Source organism: Dipteris shenzhenensis, chromosome 27 (genome assembly GCF_047967505.1).
Source record: "Dipteris shenzhenensis isolate YYH24624 ecotype China chromosome 27, Dip_SZ_1.0, whole genome shotgun sequence".
NCBI lineage: Eukaryota > Viridiplantae > Streptophyta > Polypodiopsida > Gleicheniales > Dipteridaceae > Dipteris > Dipteris shenzhenensis.
The window spans coordinates 2,637,970-2,653,147 of NC_141622.1; the positions used below are offsets into that span (position 1 = coordinate 2,637,970).

At 42.9% G+C, this 15,178-nt stretch overlaps 1 protein-coding gene across 1 annotated transcript in view; it reads left to right on the forward strand.

The window, feature by feature from the left end:
• Positions 1-15,178, forward strand: part of LOC147883734 (putative polyribonucleotide nucleotidyltransferase 1, chloroplastic) — a 114,855-nt gene that overhangs the window by 23,847 nt on the left and 75,830 nt on the right. Inside the window, exons 6-8 of the mRNA XM_087398392.1 lie at positions 8,192-8,256; positions 8,493-8,649; positions 9,119-9,175. Coding sequence (XP_087254518.1) covers positions 8,192-8,256; positions 8,493-8,649; positions 9,119-9,175 — 279 coding nt within the window. The remainder of the gene's footprint in view (positions 1-8,191; positions 8,257-8,492; positions 8,650-9,118; positions 9,176-15,178) is intronic.

The following is a 15,178-nucleotide window of genomic DNA, read 5'->3' on the forward strand; positions in this document are numbered from 1 at the left end:
ACCTCGGGCTGAGAGCTTTTCAGCTCTAGCTGGTGCTGCACTGATTATGAGGTCTTCTCTTGCTGGCCTTCACTTGTGGAAGCTTCTAAACAAGCTCTTGAGTGCTATACAGCATATACCCTTGCTGTAATATCATATTCCAGCTTCTCTTAGCACCCTCAGCTGGCATTTGCTGTCAATTTCACCTCTCCTACAAGGGTGATTACCTGTCTTCGAGTTCGGAGCATTTTTCCTTGCTGTAATTTTGGTCACAGTTACTTGGTAAGCTCCTACTACATTCACTTCTTTTATTTCCAGCAAAACAGTCTTTTTTTTGGTTCCTTGGAATTGTGAAAAGGCTCCGTGTTGCCTTTGGAAGTCTTTTTGCAGCAGGTACACTTTGTGACAGCCACATATTTGCAGTGGAAAAGCTTTGAAGCTTGTGCAGTAATTTGCCTTTGGATTTGGGAGATTGCACCCCTTTTATTTGCATTGTCAGTTGGTGCTTTTGCCTTGCATTTTTGCACTATGGCTAGCAACAAGGATGATCTTTTTGTGATGCTTGGATCTGAGGACAAACTTGATGGAACAAATTACCCATGTGGGCTTATATGATGGGGCATGTCTTGGTTGCCAAGAATATTTGAAAATTTGTTGCAGGTAATGAGGTCAGACTCACTAGACCTAATGCCTGTGGTACATTTGGTAATGCCTCTGGCTCATTTGGTGATGGGTCTAATGCTTCTTCCACTACAGTTGCCTCTTCCACTAGATTTGTTTTGCCTCGTACTCAGGAGCAGATTCAGTGGGATAGACGTGATGCCAAAGCACATGCCTTGATTGCTCTTTTAGTGAAATGGTTATTATCCCTCATATCCGTTCATGCAAGACAGCTAAGCAAATATGGAATTAGCTTGCCTCCTTATATTAGGTGCAGAATGAGGCTAGAGTGGCCTAGTAGTTGAAGGATTTAAAGCTTGAAGAGGGTGGTAATATGGATGCCTATCTTACCAGTGTGAAGGATTTGAAAGAGCAGTTAGCAAATATTGATGAGGTAGTCCCCGTTTCTCAGCTTGTATTTATCACAGCTTGATTCCTACCAGGGCTTGCTACTACTTTGCGGTTGGTTGCCATGGGCAATGCACTCCTTTGACCAGCTGGTTGCCCTTTTATTACAGGAGGAATAGAGCCGGGTTAATAGAAATGCTTCCATGGCTAGCGATCAAGCCTTTTCTGCAAAAGCATAAAAACAACAGCAAAGGGAAAGTTTCAGCTAGTAAGCCCCTTCATACACATGCTGGTCATTCCCATGATGCATCTACTTCTGGGGAGAAGAAGAAAAAAAAGAGACGTAACTATTACTGGAAACCTGGGCATGACATCACTGAGTGCAAAAAGAGAATCGCATCTGAAAAGAAGGAGCCAGGTCTTGTAGTTTCTTGTGCTTCTAGTACAGATGATAGGCATGAGACGGCCAATTTTGCACATGATCAGTACTGGGGTTTTTTTTGTTACTTGTCAGTATAATCCTTCCATTCATACTAGTTTCTGATGGTTATGATGTATGGTTTTTTGACAGTGGTGCTAGCAAGCACATCACTTCCTGCCGGAAGTTATTCAGCTCGCTTGCAGATGCACAAAAGCAGGGAACCGCTACATGTGCAAATAATGCATTTTATTCAGTGGAAAGCAGTGGGCAAGTTGCCATTACTTGAGTATCTCGTGGTCTAGTCACTCTAGACAATACTATATGTACCAGGAATTTGCCAAAACCTCATATCCATTTCAGCCATAGCTACTTGTGGATATCAAGTTCTTTTTGATGGTGTTAGGTGCGCAATCTATGATGTTACACATGCCTTTACCATGGTGTTGAGTGGCACATTGTAGACTTGATGCGTATGACAGATGCTTGAATGATGCTGGACTTGCAGATGCAGAAACTTATGCTCTATGGTTGTTGATCTTTTTAAGATGCATATGCCTTCAAGGCGTGTCTGTGAAGCATGTTTACTTGGAAAAATGACCGGTTTGCATTTTTCAAGGATGGGAGAGTTGGTGCACCTCACAAGTTGTGGTCCCATGCAGGTTGCAGCTATTGGAGGATATTACTATTTTGTTACTTTTATTGATGACTTTACTAGATACACTTGAAATTTTGCTTTAAAATCCAAATCTGAAGTTTTTGGATGTTTCAGACATTTCATTGCCTTGGTAGAGAATGAAAGTGGGCTGAAAATTACCAACATAAGTACAGACCAGGGGGGTGAATACATTTCAAAAGAATTTGCTAATTATTTGGCCTCACGCGGCATACATCGTCAATGCACTGTGCCTTACACTCAGCAGAATCCCGTGGCTGAAAGGAAGAATAGGTCAGTCATGGAGATGGCCAATTATATGCTCAAAAGGAAGCACTTGCCAAACAAATTGTGGTTGGATACAGTCATGTGTGCAAATTATCTTTTGAATAACCAAAGCATCGAAAACCATCACACCTTATGAGGCTTGGACAGGCCATAAGCCCAGGATTTCTCACATTGCTTGGCATATGCTCTTGTGCCTTTACAGACATGAACAAAGTTAGATGACAAAGATGTCAAAAGAATTTTTATTGGGTATAGCTCAGAAAGCAAGGGCTACAAGCTCTACCAGCCCGCGCCTTACACTCAGCAGAATCCCGTGGCTGAAAGGAAGAATAGGTCAGTCATGGAGATGGCCAATTATATGCTCAAAAGGAAGCACTTGCCAAACAAATTGTGGTTGGATACAGTCATGTGTGCAAATTATCTTTTGAATAACCAAAGCATTGAAAACCATCACACCTTATGAGGCTTGGACAGGCCATAAGCCCAGGATTTCTCACATTGCTTGGCATATGCTCTTGTGCCTTTACAGACATGAACAAAGTTAGATGACAAAGATGTCAAAAGAATTTTTATTGGGTATAGCTCAGAAAGCAAGGGCTACAAGCTCTACCAGCCCGCACGGGCAAAGTTTTTGTTAGTAGAAATGTTGTTTTTGATGAGTCATCATCCTTGCCTTTGCTGGACTGTCAAAAACAGCCCACCGTTGATGCATTAGATATTTTTGACGGCTTGATGCCTTTGTTTCAGTTAAATCCCATGATGATGCTACATCTGAGGTTCCTCCTTCTCCTTCTAATGGTCATTTACAGCCACTTGTGCAGTCTGAAAATCAGCAACATTTACCGTCTGATATGCCTCCGATTGATTAGGATATAATGCACAAGGCAATTGACCAAGAGAGCTCTAAAATTCAGGAGCCTAAAAGGCTTCCCGGTTGGCTATTTGACACTCTCAAAGACAATAAACAAGATGCTCCTCTTCCAGCTCATACTAGAGCAATTGTTAGAAAAGAACATGGTAATTTGGTTGCTTCTGCATTGGTTGCTATAACATGCAATGAAGAACTGCTATGTCATAAGGATGCCTTTCAAAATGATTGTTGGTTGCAGGCTATGCAAGCTGAATTGGATTCAATCCATGAGAATAACACTTGGGAATTGTGTGACTTGCCTCCTGGCAACAAGTGAGTATACAAGGTCAAATGGAAAGCTGATGGTTCAGTCGATCGTTACAAAGCCCGTCTTGTTGCAAAGGGCTATGCACAGCAACAAGGCATTGACTTCACCATCAGAATTGTTATTGCCTTTGCTGCCCACTTTCATTGGGAGTATCAGCTTGATATTAAGACAACATTTCTTCATGGGCACTTGCAAGAGGAAGTTTATGTTACCCTTACCATGGAGGGGGTTTGTAGGCCATCCCATGGGCTACCCATCGATGCCTTCTATTCCTTGGTATGTGCCTTGTAGGCCTAGTTATAGGCAGTCAGGACATATGGTACATTTAATATATGTACCATTTAGTACATTAGGTACTACTAGGACACCATGTCCCAGGGTTACGTTATATCCAGTGTATTTGGTAGTAGTTCATTCATTTCTGCAATTCATTACAGTAGTACGGTTTTGCTCCTTGGTTTCCACCTCCATCGCTTCATTGCTTGCCCTAGTCTACATTGTGTTCCTCAAAGAGCTGTTACTAAAATAACTATGGCGATGAACTAGGATACGTTTGAAAAAGGGATGTTATTTTCCTTTCAATGACACATGTGAGTTTGTATAGAGTATGGTTGGGAGTCCATAGATTTTGCCCATGGAACCCCAAGTTTAGTGTTGCCTCTGTAAAAATATCAGAGAAATTAGTTGGAAGTTTAGTGGGTAAGAAGGACGGACTCAAATTATAATGGTTGAAATTTGACGAAGCGATCTTTTGAAACCCAGATGGCAGCTTATGCTTGGGTACTGATGAGAACATACGCTTAGCTTTGCTTACTAAGTTATTATTTTTTATTTTTCTCATTTACTCATAATTTTCTCTTAAGTTGCTTACAAAATCCCTTTTCTTTGTTCTTTCGCTTGTTCTATCAGAAATTGAATAGGTAAGATTGGATATATTCTATTCTTATGAAGTCATATGTACATATGGTCATTCTCTTTGCTACATGATATGTACATGTACTGTGTAGTGTGCTGTTTTCACCTAGTAAGTCAAAATATGAAGTCCCTAGTTTCCTAGCTATTAAGCTCGGTGACTTTTGCATGCTGGGAGGTTTTTTAGCATTATGGGATTTTAATGTGAGAATAAGGGATTGTTATGTGCCATAAATCCACCCCCCCCCCGCCCCCCCCCCCCCCCCCCCGAGATTTTGCCAACAATAGCACATCCTGTGTTATTATTGTTCTCTTTAGTCCAAGATATGAGCATGTACTTATTATGTTGGAGATGTGAATGATCTTCTTATGTAGAAAGCCTATGTTTCTATGATGGTCATGGAAATCTACATTCTTCATTGATGAGGTGAAAGACAATGGTTGTTTAAATCATGAGAAAAAAGACAAGGGTTGCAGTTGACTACTTGATGGGACAGCCGTCCTTGATCTCCATCACATATTTCCCAATTTGTTGCTCCTTGGAACTGGACATGTGAGCAATGAACAATGGTGCAAAACCTTTGGCTACAAGTTAGCATAGGAATGTGAAGTTAGGTCCAAGGGGTGATCACTAGAGTTAGTGAGGGGGTGCCTCACTAAAAGGATTCCTAAGGCCAAGTACTCTTAAGTAAAAGCTACCCATGGTCAGTGAAGCCTAGGGGGTTGATGTGTGGTTTTGAGCAACGCTTGAACATCCAATTTGGAGGGTCCTTAAAGATAGCTTTGCTTAGAAATACTCATGTGGGAGAGACTAAAATGAAATCATATAGTATTATCGGCAGTTGTATCTTGAATGTAAGGAATGTGGATTACATTTTGATTAGCCTTCTCCTTTAGTGCCAGCCTTGGGTAGCTAAGTGTGCCCTTCACCTTCGGAGTGTTGACAGAAATTCAATACTCTCAGCAATTCAATACAAAGGCTTTGTATGAATGGATGCTTGTGTACACAGCTGTGTGGATATGTATGTGTGAAAGTATATGTTTATACTGTGGTCTAGTCTCGATGTTGGTGGGGATGTCATAGTAGCTAGTCCTTGTTGTGCATGATGAAGATTATGGATTTCAATCTTGTGAGTGACTCTTATGAGATTTAAATTGCATTATGTGTTGTGGTTTTTGAGGATGAGTTTGCATATATGTTCCTAGATTCATCCATGTGTGTGTATGTGTATGTCTCACTTTGAGACATCTACAAATGTAAATTCTTTTAATGAAAGGTTCTATTAAAAAAAAAAGTGTGTGTGTACATGTACATTTACATACATACATATGTGTATACATATACATTTATATGCATACGTATATGTATATGTATATGTACGTGTATATGTGTATGCACACACACACACACACACACAGAAACCGGCCTTCGATAAACAAAAGGGTAGTGATAAACTTCATAAATGGCCACAATGCAAGCTTCAGTCACTTCAATCACTTAGCACAACTTAGAAACAAACTTCAATAACAACAAAGGTGAGGCTAGAATGCCCTTGCTCAATGAAAATAGTACACAGTGCAGCCATTGGCCCCAGATGCCTTTGCGCCCCTTACGGTATTTATTTAATGCTTCTGAATGGAAATGCTTTACAACAGGGGTTCAACCTTGCATCGTTCCTCTCTGCAAATCCTCTACTTGTCTTCAAGGCATCTAATCCAAGTGCACCACTAGAATTCCCACTGGCAAGGCATACTCAAGCATCCATGCCTCTGACAAACTGAGCTTAAGGCAGCTCAAGACTATCACATGCATCCACACTGTCCTTAGGCCTTCCACAGGATCACCCTTGCCTCTGGGTGCTTGCTAGAACCTGTAGGAGTTTTGAAAGGACTGCAAACAACATGCATGCACTGCAAAAAGCTGCAAAGCAAGAAAGAATAAGGAAAAACAGAACCTGGAACCAACTACCGTTGTCTGTGGCAGAGGGGCGAGCTCCTTCCTCGCACCTATCCTCTGTCCAGGCTCCCTGCAGGGTGCAGGTGTCTTCTAGCAATCAGGAGAAGAGAGAAACGAAGGTAGAGAGCGGAGGGTGAACAAGAAAGAGCTGTAGAGGAAAGATGGTCCACAGATCTGCCCCGAAATGATTGCCTCGGGATCTGTGCCCGAGTCCTCCTAAGAGCATATGCCAAAAGTAGTTGGGAACGTTCCTCCTGCAGCCTGCACTGGCCCAGAACAGCTCCAGAAGCCACCACTCAGCTAGAGACACGACGTTTGCTCAATCCATACACTGAGGTGACAACCGATTGACCGTATGGTCATGTACTTCGAGCTACCAGCCCATGGATACTCTGTACGAAACTATATTTGTCCGTACACTCTATCTGTCCATACATTGAATGCAGCAATAGTCCGTACGGTGGTACACGTCGTCCATACAACAGCTTTGTACACAGCAAACCGTACTATGGACCCGTACATAGCACATTGTATTGCACGTCGATATGTTGCGATTTGTACTGCAAGCCGTACTGCAGATCCATATACTGCGCAACTTCATGGGCTCGTGGTCCGTACGCACTTTGTACAACCTAGCCGTACGAGCAAGGAATCTAAGGCTCCTCACACAACCCTACAACCATGATGATTGAGGTTCCGTACAGCTGTATTGTCACTGGCATCAATTGTTGCAAGCTCCAAAAATTCTCTTAGTCCTTGTCGTCCATCACCCGCGCTACGTTCCCTTCCTCCTGGGACCTTCCGTAGAGAACCTTGCTAAATGGATCATGGCATGTGAAAATGCCACGTGGCATTACCCCTTCATTTGCCCCTTGCCCCTCCTCTAGTGGGACCTTTTTAAAGCCAAACCAATGGCCAACTTTTGGATCCTAAGGTTCTTTGACCCCTCTTGGGTTTAAACCTCTCATCTGCCCCCAAGGCACAATTCCCTAAGGGGGAAAACTTGCACATCCACACCCCGTGGCCTTGCTCCTTAGTTCTCCAGGGTCCTGCCCCACGCAAGTACAAACTCACGCCCTTGTTACACCTCCCCTCCTCTTCCCCCTTTCTTCCGCCCCCTCCGTTTCATTTGGGTGGACAGCAAACCCTTGAGTAAACTGGTCTCAGACAAAAATAATTCTTTTCAACACCTTTAAAGGTTTCTCCTTCTCTTTTGATTCAACAAGTCTGGAACAGCTTTCTTTGAATGAAAAAAGAAAGATCCTGGAGGCCATCTATGCAGTAGGTACACATGATTGGGTAATGGATGTGACAGGTCATGTAACATTCGATGGTTCACTTTATGTTTAGAGAGCCTTGTCGCCGCTAACAATCCAGGCTTCATAGGAGGCAATCCTTTGAGAAACCCACATCTTCACATCGTGTGAGAACCTAGGTATACCAAGAGCCAGACATGCCCTCTTAATGAACTGCATGGAGGCATCTTCATACAACTAAAATGCAGAATATTCGTGTGGTATACCCTAGTGTGAGCTGGAATTCCATCGTTGATCATACTATTTGAAATCCAATTCCAGCCTCTGAAAACTCCTTGAAGCATTATGTTGGGGATTACTCAGTTTGTGATTGATAAAAGGAGACTTGTTGGATTTAATTGTGATCAAGATTGATTTTTCAAAAGCATTCTTAAGACAGTTTGTTAAGATAGATAGTTTAAGTAAAAAATGTTTTGCTGGAAAAGGACTCTGGTTTGTTTAGTGGCTTTAGTGAAATTGTTGCCCATGGTTTCTTTGCAGGTCTTGAGCTATGATGCTGAACATTCCCCTGAGCCATTAGCAATCACAGTGGCTAGTGCTGCCTTGTAAGTGGGAGAGGAGAAGACATTGAACGTAGGCATTTTCGTGCATTTTAGGATCTGATAGAGATGATTGGGGACTTGGTCAATACAATACATGAATTTGTGAGAAAATCAAAATTAGTATGAAAATGTGGTAAATGGGGTGTTCTGTGAACTGGTTGTTAATGCAGCTTCATTAAGTACCTTTTGGTATTTCCTTTGGAAAATGAAATGATCAGACTTTGCTCTTTACCTTGCAGAGCACTCTCTGATATACCCGTGACAAAGGTAGTTGCTGCAGTCCGTGTGGGCATGATAGATGGGGAGTTTGTTGTAAATCCTACTGTAGGAGAGATGGAGTTGTCAAGGTTAGACATGATAGTTGCTGGTGCTGCAGATGCTGTGATTATGATTGAGGTACACGCGTGACATGATTAACAGCAATGGTCTTATTTCTCTGAAGATTGATGTCATAGCATCCTGGAATGCCGTTCTTTACTATATTGGTCCAACTTGCGCTACAATCGTGAAGTGCAGTTATTGCAGATGCATTCGATTCTGTTGGAAAATCTGCTTAGAAAAATATGTCATTCACAATTTTGAAAATTTTAAGAGTTTATAGTGAATTATGTGACAAATGTCGGATCCTATGAACGTTTTGTATGCATGTATGCCAAGACTTCTGCACTCCACATTTCTGTTTGTCTTGTTCTTTTTTTCAAAAGTGTTGGTGAGGGGGGGTGGGGTGTTGGTCCATTGTAGCTATCACATTAGCTTCCTTTGGAAGTTAACAAAATCAAGCCTTCATTTTTCGTTTTATCTCAGAGTTTTAATGTGTGATCTGCATGGGCAAATACTTATTTCGATGCTTGGTCTACATGGTCAGGGCTACTGTGACTTTCTCACGGAAGAGGAATTACTGCAGGCAATATCCGTGGGTCAGGTACAAAATTCAGCAAAGGGTTCTTTCAGATCTTGCCCTTGATTGTGCAATGTATGTTAGTGTAGTATAAGATTTTCATGACATGTGACTGTTTAAAAATGTACAGTTTGTTGAACTGTCTGTAAGGTTTGTGGTAAAACCAGTTCTTCATTTAATTCCCAGGATTGCTTTGAATATCTCCCTATCTCTTAAATGTATTGAATTCACGAGTGTCACAAAAAAATAAATTCTTGGTAACGACAAATAAGGGTGAGCCATATATTCTTAAGCCCCAAATGAGGAGAACTAAGGGGCTTGACAATTGCATCATGTTGTGGATAGATGCATCAGTATGGGGTGGGAATGAGGCTGCCACACAGACAGCAAGATGGCTGCTACATGGACAGCAGAAATTATATCTTTATTGGAGTTATTTTAGTGCAGCCAATAAGGCCTACCCTGGTCATCAGAGGATGGAAGTGTGGAAATGGTCGTAGCTCTCCATATGGTCAAGCCATCTGATAGTGAAGTCTGACGGCTGACCAAGCCCTTTAAGGTACCAGAGATCTGGAGTCTGTTTCAACCCGTCATAAAAATGGCGCAATACGTGCCCCGGTCCTGAATTCCCCGCACAGTAAGATCCTTGTGGCTGGTCCACGTTAGGAATCCCTCAAGTTTTCTAACAGACTGGACTTTGAAAGCATGGAAGTATGGAGAGCTAAGCCATCTAGTAGACTGAAGTTTCAGTTATGGAGGATGTTATTCTGCAAGTTTCTTGTGAGGGGCCGCCTAGCTAAGTGTTTTAGATCTCTCAATTCTGCCTGTTATGCAGAAGTTAAATAAGAAAGTCATTTTCACCTTTCTGGGAATGCCTGTGCGTTAGGCCTGTGTGGAACAGAAATTGGCAATGGACTGAAAACGCTTTGTAAGGCTGGGAATCACTTGGAAGAAGGAAGTGCAGCTTTGTGTTTGGAACATACTGAGATCAGTCATGATACAAAACATTGCAACAATGCTACGTTTGCGAGAGAGAGATCCCCCATACTTTTAGGTGAATCCATCAGTTTCGAGATCTTACTCGTCTTTTGTTATTTTGGTCATAAGGACTTTGTTTTCAAACAGTTTTATGAAGTTTTGTCAAAGGTAAAGCCTGCCTAGGCTTATACTTAAAGAGCTTGCAATCTCTCTTTTCCATTTAAAAAAACAAAAAGATCTTAATGTATGGCTTATTCTTTTACCGCAAACAAAGTGGTAAGGATCAAGGCCTTACTTGTTTTGTGAAACATAGCCAGCCTCCCAATTTTAAGAGTGCAACATTCATCCCATTGTACCAGCTATTACAAGGTACGGTCCTAGGTGGTGGTGGACGGGTAGAGCGAGTGGCGTGAGGGAAAGCGTGAAGGGTAGTCTCGTGTAGTGAGGGGGTGATCAAGGCAGCACAGTCCTCTAGTAGGGGTATGAAGTCAATATATGTGAGAAGTATGTAAAGGCGGGCTGCGTATATAGGTGAAAGATCGCGATCGAAACGTATGTCAGGATAGGTGGTGTAGGCAATCTGTGAAGTGGAAGATGCTGTGAGACGGGGTGTAGAGATGCTAAAGAAGAGGTATGTATGATCAGCCCCTGGGAGAGGAGGTACGACAATAAAATCTGTGATTAGAGATGTGAAGGCAGGGGGTCCCATGATGTAATCGACAATGCTACAGCCCCCCGTGTGGGAAGCACGTGGGACCACCTGAAGTGGGCCATTTATCAAGACCATTATAGATAATGAGATCATGCATCTTGCCTAGATCTAATAACGCTTGTCCATAAGGTGTGATCGGGGCTCACCTGTTATCCGAAACACGTAGCATACCTGCTCCCTCAAGGTCAATGTCTGGCAGTAGAATGGAATCGTCCCTGAAGTCGAGGAGTGGTACCTGTGAGGTTGAGGGTTTGTTTGAGAATCTTTACCGTTGTCTTTAAGAAAGACCAATGCATGTGTTCTCCCAACGTTTTCTTTTGATTCACAGTGATACCTCTTGAAGGGGAGGCATTATGCAAGTTCATGGCTTACCTTAACAAAGTTGAGAAGATGGAGACCAAGAGGATACCTCACAAGGCATTCAAAGCCACAGAAACCATTGGATGGCACCTAGACAGGATGAAATGGATAGATGTAGTGGTTGGTGAGCTCCTTTATATTGATAACAAACTTTATCATTGCCACTAGGATGTTTCCTTGCACCAACTCGAGCGCTTCAGACACCTTCTTAGGTCCCCATAGTAATTGCCCCACAGAACTGAGTGAGTGGAGAACAATTGTCAAGCAATGGTTAGCATGGTCGATTTGTTCTTGTGCAAGGCCTTCCTTTGAGAGCGATCTATATTTTGCGATGATCGCATCCTTCTCATCATGTTCCTTTTCCTTTGCTTGCAGCCTTCTTTCATAATCCTGAAGCTTTGACCAAAGGGCTTCACATTCTTCGATTTCTTTTAGCAAGGCCTCCTCTTGTTCAATCGCCTTGTCCAGGAATTGAAGTTTTTCTTCAGACCACTTGGGGGTACAACAGCTGCGGATATACCAGAGGATGCATGTGAGATCATTAGAGGGTTAGTGACACAAAAGATGCTATAAAAGTTATGGCAAGACCTAGGGGCAAAAGTGCAATTCTGCAAGTAGGAAATGAATCCATTGAATAGCTATGGAATGCAAAAATACCTTGGGGAAGACATATCAATTTTTAAAAGGCATGTAATACGCAAAATGACAACTAGCTCACATGATCTAGAAGTGCAGAAGGGAAGGTGGGGAAGATCTAGGTCCCAAGAAAAGATAGAAAAAGCAAAATCAGCAAAATGAGTAGCATGCACTCCTAAGATGTCAGGCCTATGCACGCATCAGAGAAAGATACGATGACAACAATGGTAATCTGAAAAATCTATTAGATCACCGAAGCTATAAAGCTAGAAAGTTGCCTAAAAGAAGGTTTGGAACGTTGCAACAAGGTTGGGTACAGGAAGCAATGGAATAGGAGTTGAGTGCAGGAAGCAAACAACAAGCTGGAGCAAAACGTAGTACTGCTCAAATGGATAAGAGGAAAATACAAAGGGTGGCCTATATGGCCCCCAAGTCAACTGTAGGGTTGACCAAAGAAGTCAACTCATAGAGTTGACTTGACCTACAAGGCTCATACCAGGGCTGAGTGCTAACAAACCCCTCCCTCCATGGTATGGCTGAAGTATCCAGGAAATATCTCAGGAATACTTGGAAACTACATCATGGTTGCACATATTCGTCGCAGAGGGATATAGCAACCTATGATATGTACAGAGTGATCCCTCACGTAACAAAAGGAGCCAAGTGTAAAGCATGTCAAAATGCCTCAAACTTGGGCCGCGGTAAAGCTTTCGTGAAAAGATCTGCCAGGTTGTCCTCGGTGGGGACATAGGATAACTGGATGTCTCCACCAGACTCGTTCTCGAATATAGTGATAGCGGACTTCAATATGCTTTGTGCACGTATGAAACATTGGGTTTCTAGCAACCGCCAAAATACTCTGGCTGAAGGTGTAGATCATAGTAGAGTCGGGCTGAATGATTCAAGATTTGCAAGTAACTTGCGAGGCCAAACACACTCTACTGTAGCTGTGAAAGCTGCTCTGTACTCAACCTCACAATTGGATGTGGCAACTGTAGGCTGCTTCTTGCTGAACCAAGAGATGCATGATGCTCCAAGCATAAAACAGTTGCTGCTGTGTGACACCCTAGTGTCGCAACGTCTTGCCCAGTCGCTGTCCGTGAATGAAGTGGGGCCTCTGAACCATAGAGTAAATCCAAATGTTGCGTGGCCTTCAAGTATCGAAAGACCCACTTCACTACTTGCCAATGCTGCGTACTAGGCTTGTGCATGTACTTGCTGAGCTGGGAAATGGCATACTGAAGATTAACGAAAGCCAGGCTCCAATGGAGTAGAAATTGGCTTGCAATCCTGGAACTGGAAGCGATTAAGGAGCTGTCCAATATACTTGGACTGGCTCATCATTATACCCCCCTCAACATATGCAAACTGTATGCCCAAATAATAGTGCAACCGGCACATATCTGTCATGGCAAACCCCCAATTTATGGAAGGGCAAAACTGTCAAATTTGGGGCAAATGATCAAAAGTCCCAAATTTTGCTGAAATAAAGCAAATGTGACAAAATAACCCGCAAATCTAAAAATATCCTACAATCTGTCAGCAATAGATCCAAAATTCCCAGTGTCGGAGTGGAAATGAAGTCAAAATAGGGCAAATATTGCAAAAGCCCCAGAATGTGACCAAAAGGAGCAAATGTCACTGCAAAATCTACAAATGTGACACAAAAGCCCCAATCTCTAGAGCAAAATCACCTTAATGTCACCGCAATGTGTGCAAACGTGACATAAAAGAGGGTGAAAATCTTCAAATCCAACTGTACCAGGTAGATCTGAGTCAAGAGGGAGAGAATCCCAGCCAAATGGTGCTAGAGGAGGTTGGAGCCCCTGGAGGAAGGCCCGAATTACTGAAAAGAGTCTAGATTTGAGAAAAAACCCTCCGAAAACAGTTCGAAATTGCTCGAAATCAACTTCTGACAAGTTGTATGGATTTCTGGCAGCATAGTGCACTTGTCCGTACGGCAGTGTGGACGTTTGTACAATTGTGCAGGCATACCTTGGCAAGACCAGAGAGAGAGAGAGAGTTGACTTTCAACCTTGGCAAGACCAGGGTTTAACACCCTCACGGGCAGTACTTCATCGACATAGCTTCACTTACCAAGGAGAGGCGGTGGAGGTTGTGCAGTCATACGCTTACCACAGGGCAGTCTGCACAGGATCAGTTTAGGGATTAGAGGAGGTGGTGTGCTCGGATATGCCAAGATCATCTCATCCGATAGGGCTCAAGAATCTCGGATGACAGGGCTCTAAAATCTAGAAAGGGATGGCATTGTCAAAGAAGGAAATCAATAATAGAATAATGCTGGGACTTAGCATGACTAGTCTACCCAAGTCCCTCTCTCCCCATGTCTAGTCGTGAAAGAAGATGTCATGAGGTCCTTATGTGGTCCAATCTGTCTAGTCATGCTCTACTGCGTCTCATCTTTTGCCCTAAGGTCTTCAACTAGGCTCTCATGGTTCCCCCTTTCCTCTCCTCTCCGCCCACAAGAGATGATCTCTATGTCATTGGACTCGAGAAGAAAGCTCACCACTCGTCGTGGATCATAATTATAACAACCCTCTCAGATGATGACTTGGTTCATTCCTTCATAGGTGAGCGAAGGGAATGGCGACTCAAGGCTATACAGAAACAGTGATAGCCTGTCCATACAAAGTCCCAAGCCTGCAAACTATCTTCCATGCCCTGCTGCCTGGTGGAGTTGGTCCAATAGATAGCATCCAAAGGTCCCGTCACTGGTATTGATGGATAGTTGACGAGGGGGCTAGTGGCCAGGGATCTCACTCTCTATTCTCACCGGGGGTTTCTTTCTCTTGCGCAGCAGCAACACGATATAGTTACTTTCTTGTATCAGACATTAGAGCCTCGGGCTTGGGTACTTGTTTAGTGGTCTTCCCCTTAAGGCTTAGCTTTCTTTTGTATTTGGGTTTTTTTTGTCCATCTCATAGACCCTTTGGTCTTTCATAGACTTTTATAAACTTTTATTCATTCATTCAATCATTCATTCATGCATTCTTTCCTTATGGCCCTAGTGGCACACCCCATATGGGGGCTAATGGGTGGGGTATTGACCATCATTATCCATTACCCATTGTCAATGGTACACTGTGGCCTGATACTAACTCCCTTGAAGTATGTCTCCATCAGCTCTCTTGGAGAAGATTTTAGGAACAAGTCGAGGATGTCCTTATCATCTAGTCCTCTAACCTGCACTTCCTATTCTCGAGGTACTTCTCCACATCGTCCAAGAACAACTGGATCTATTCTGGAACATTGGTACAATTATTCGTCCATATCATGAGTATCCGGAGTTTTTAAAATCCCATAGCGTTAATAGATCCATC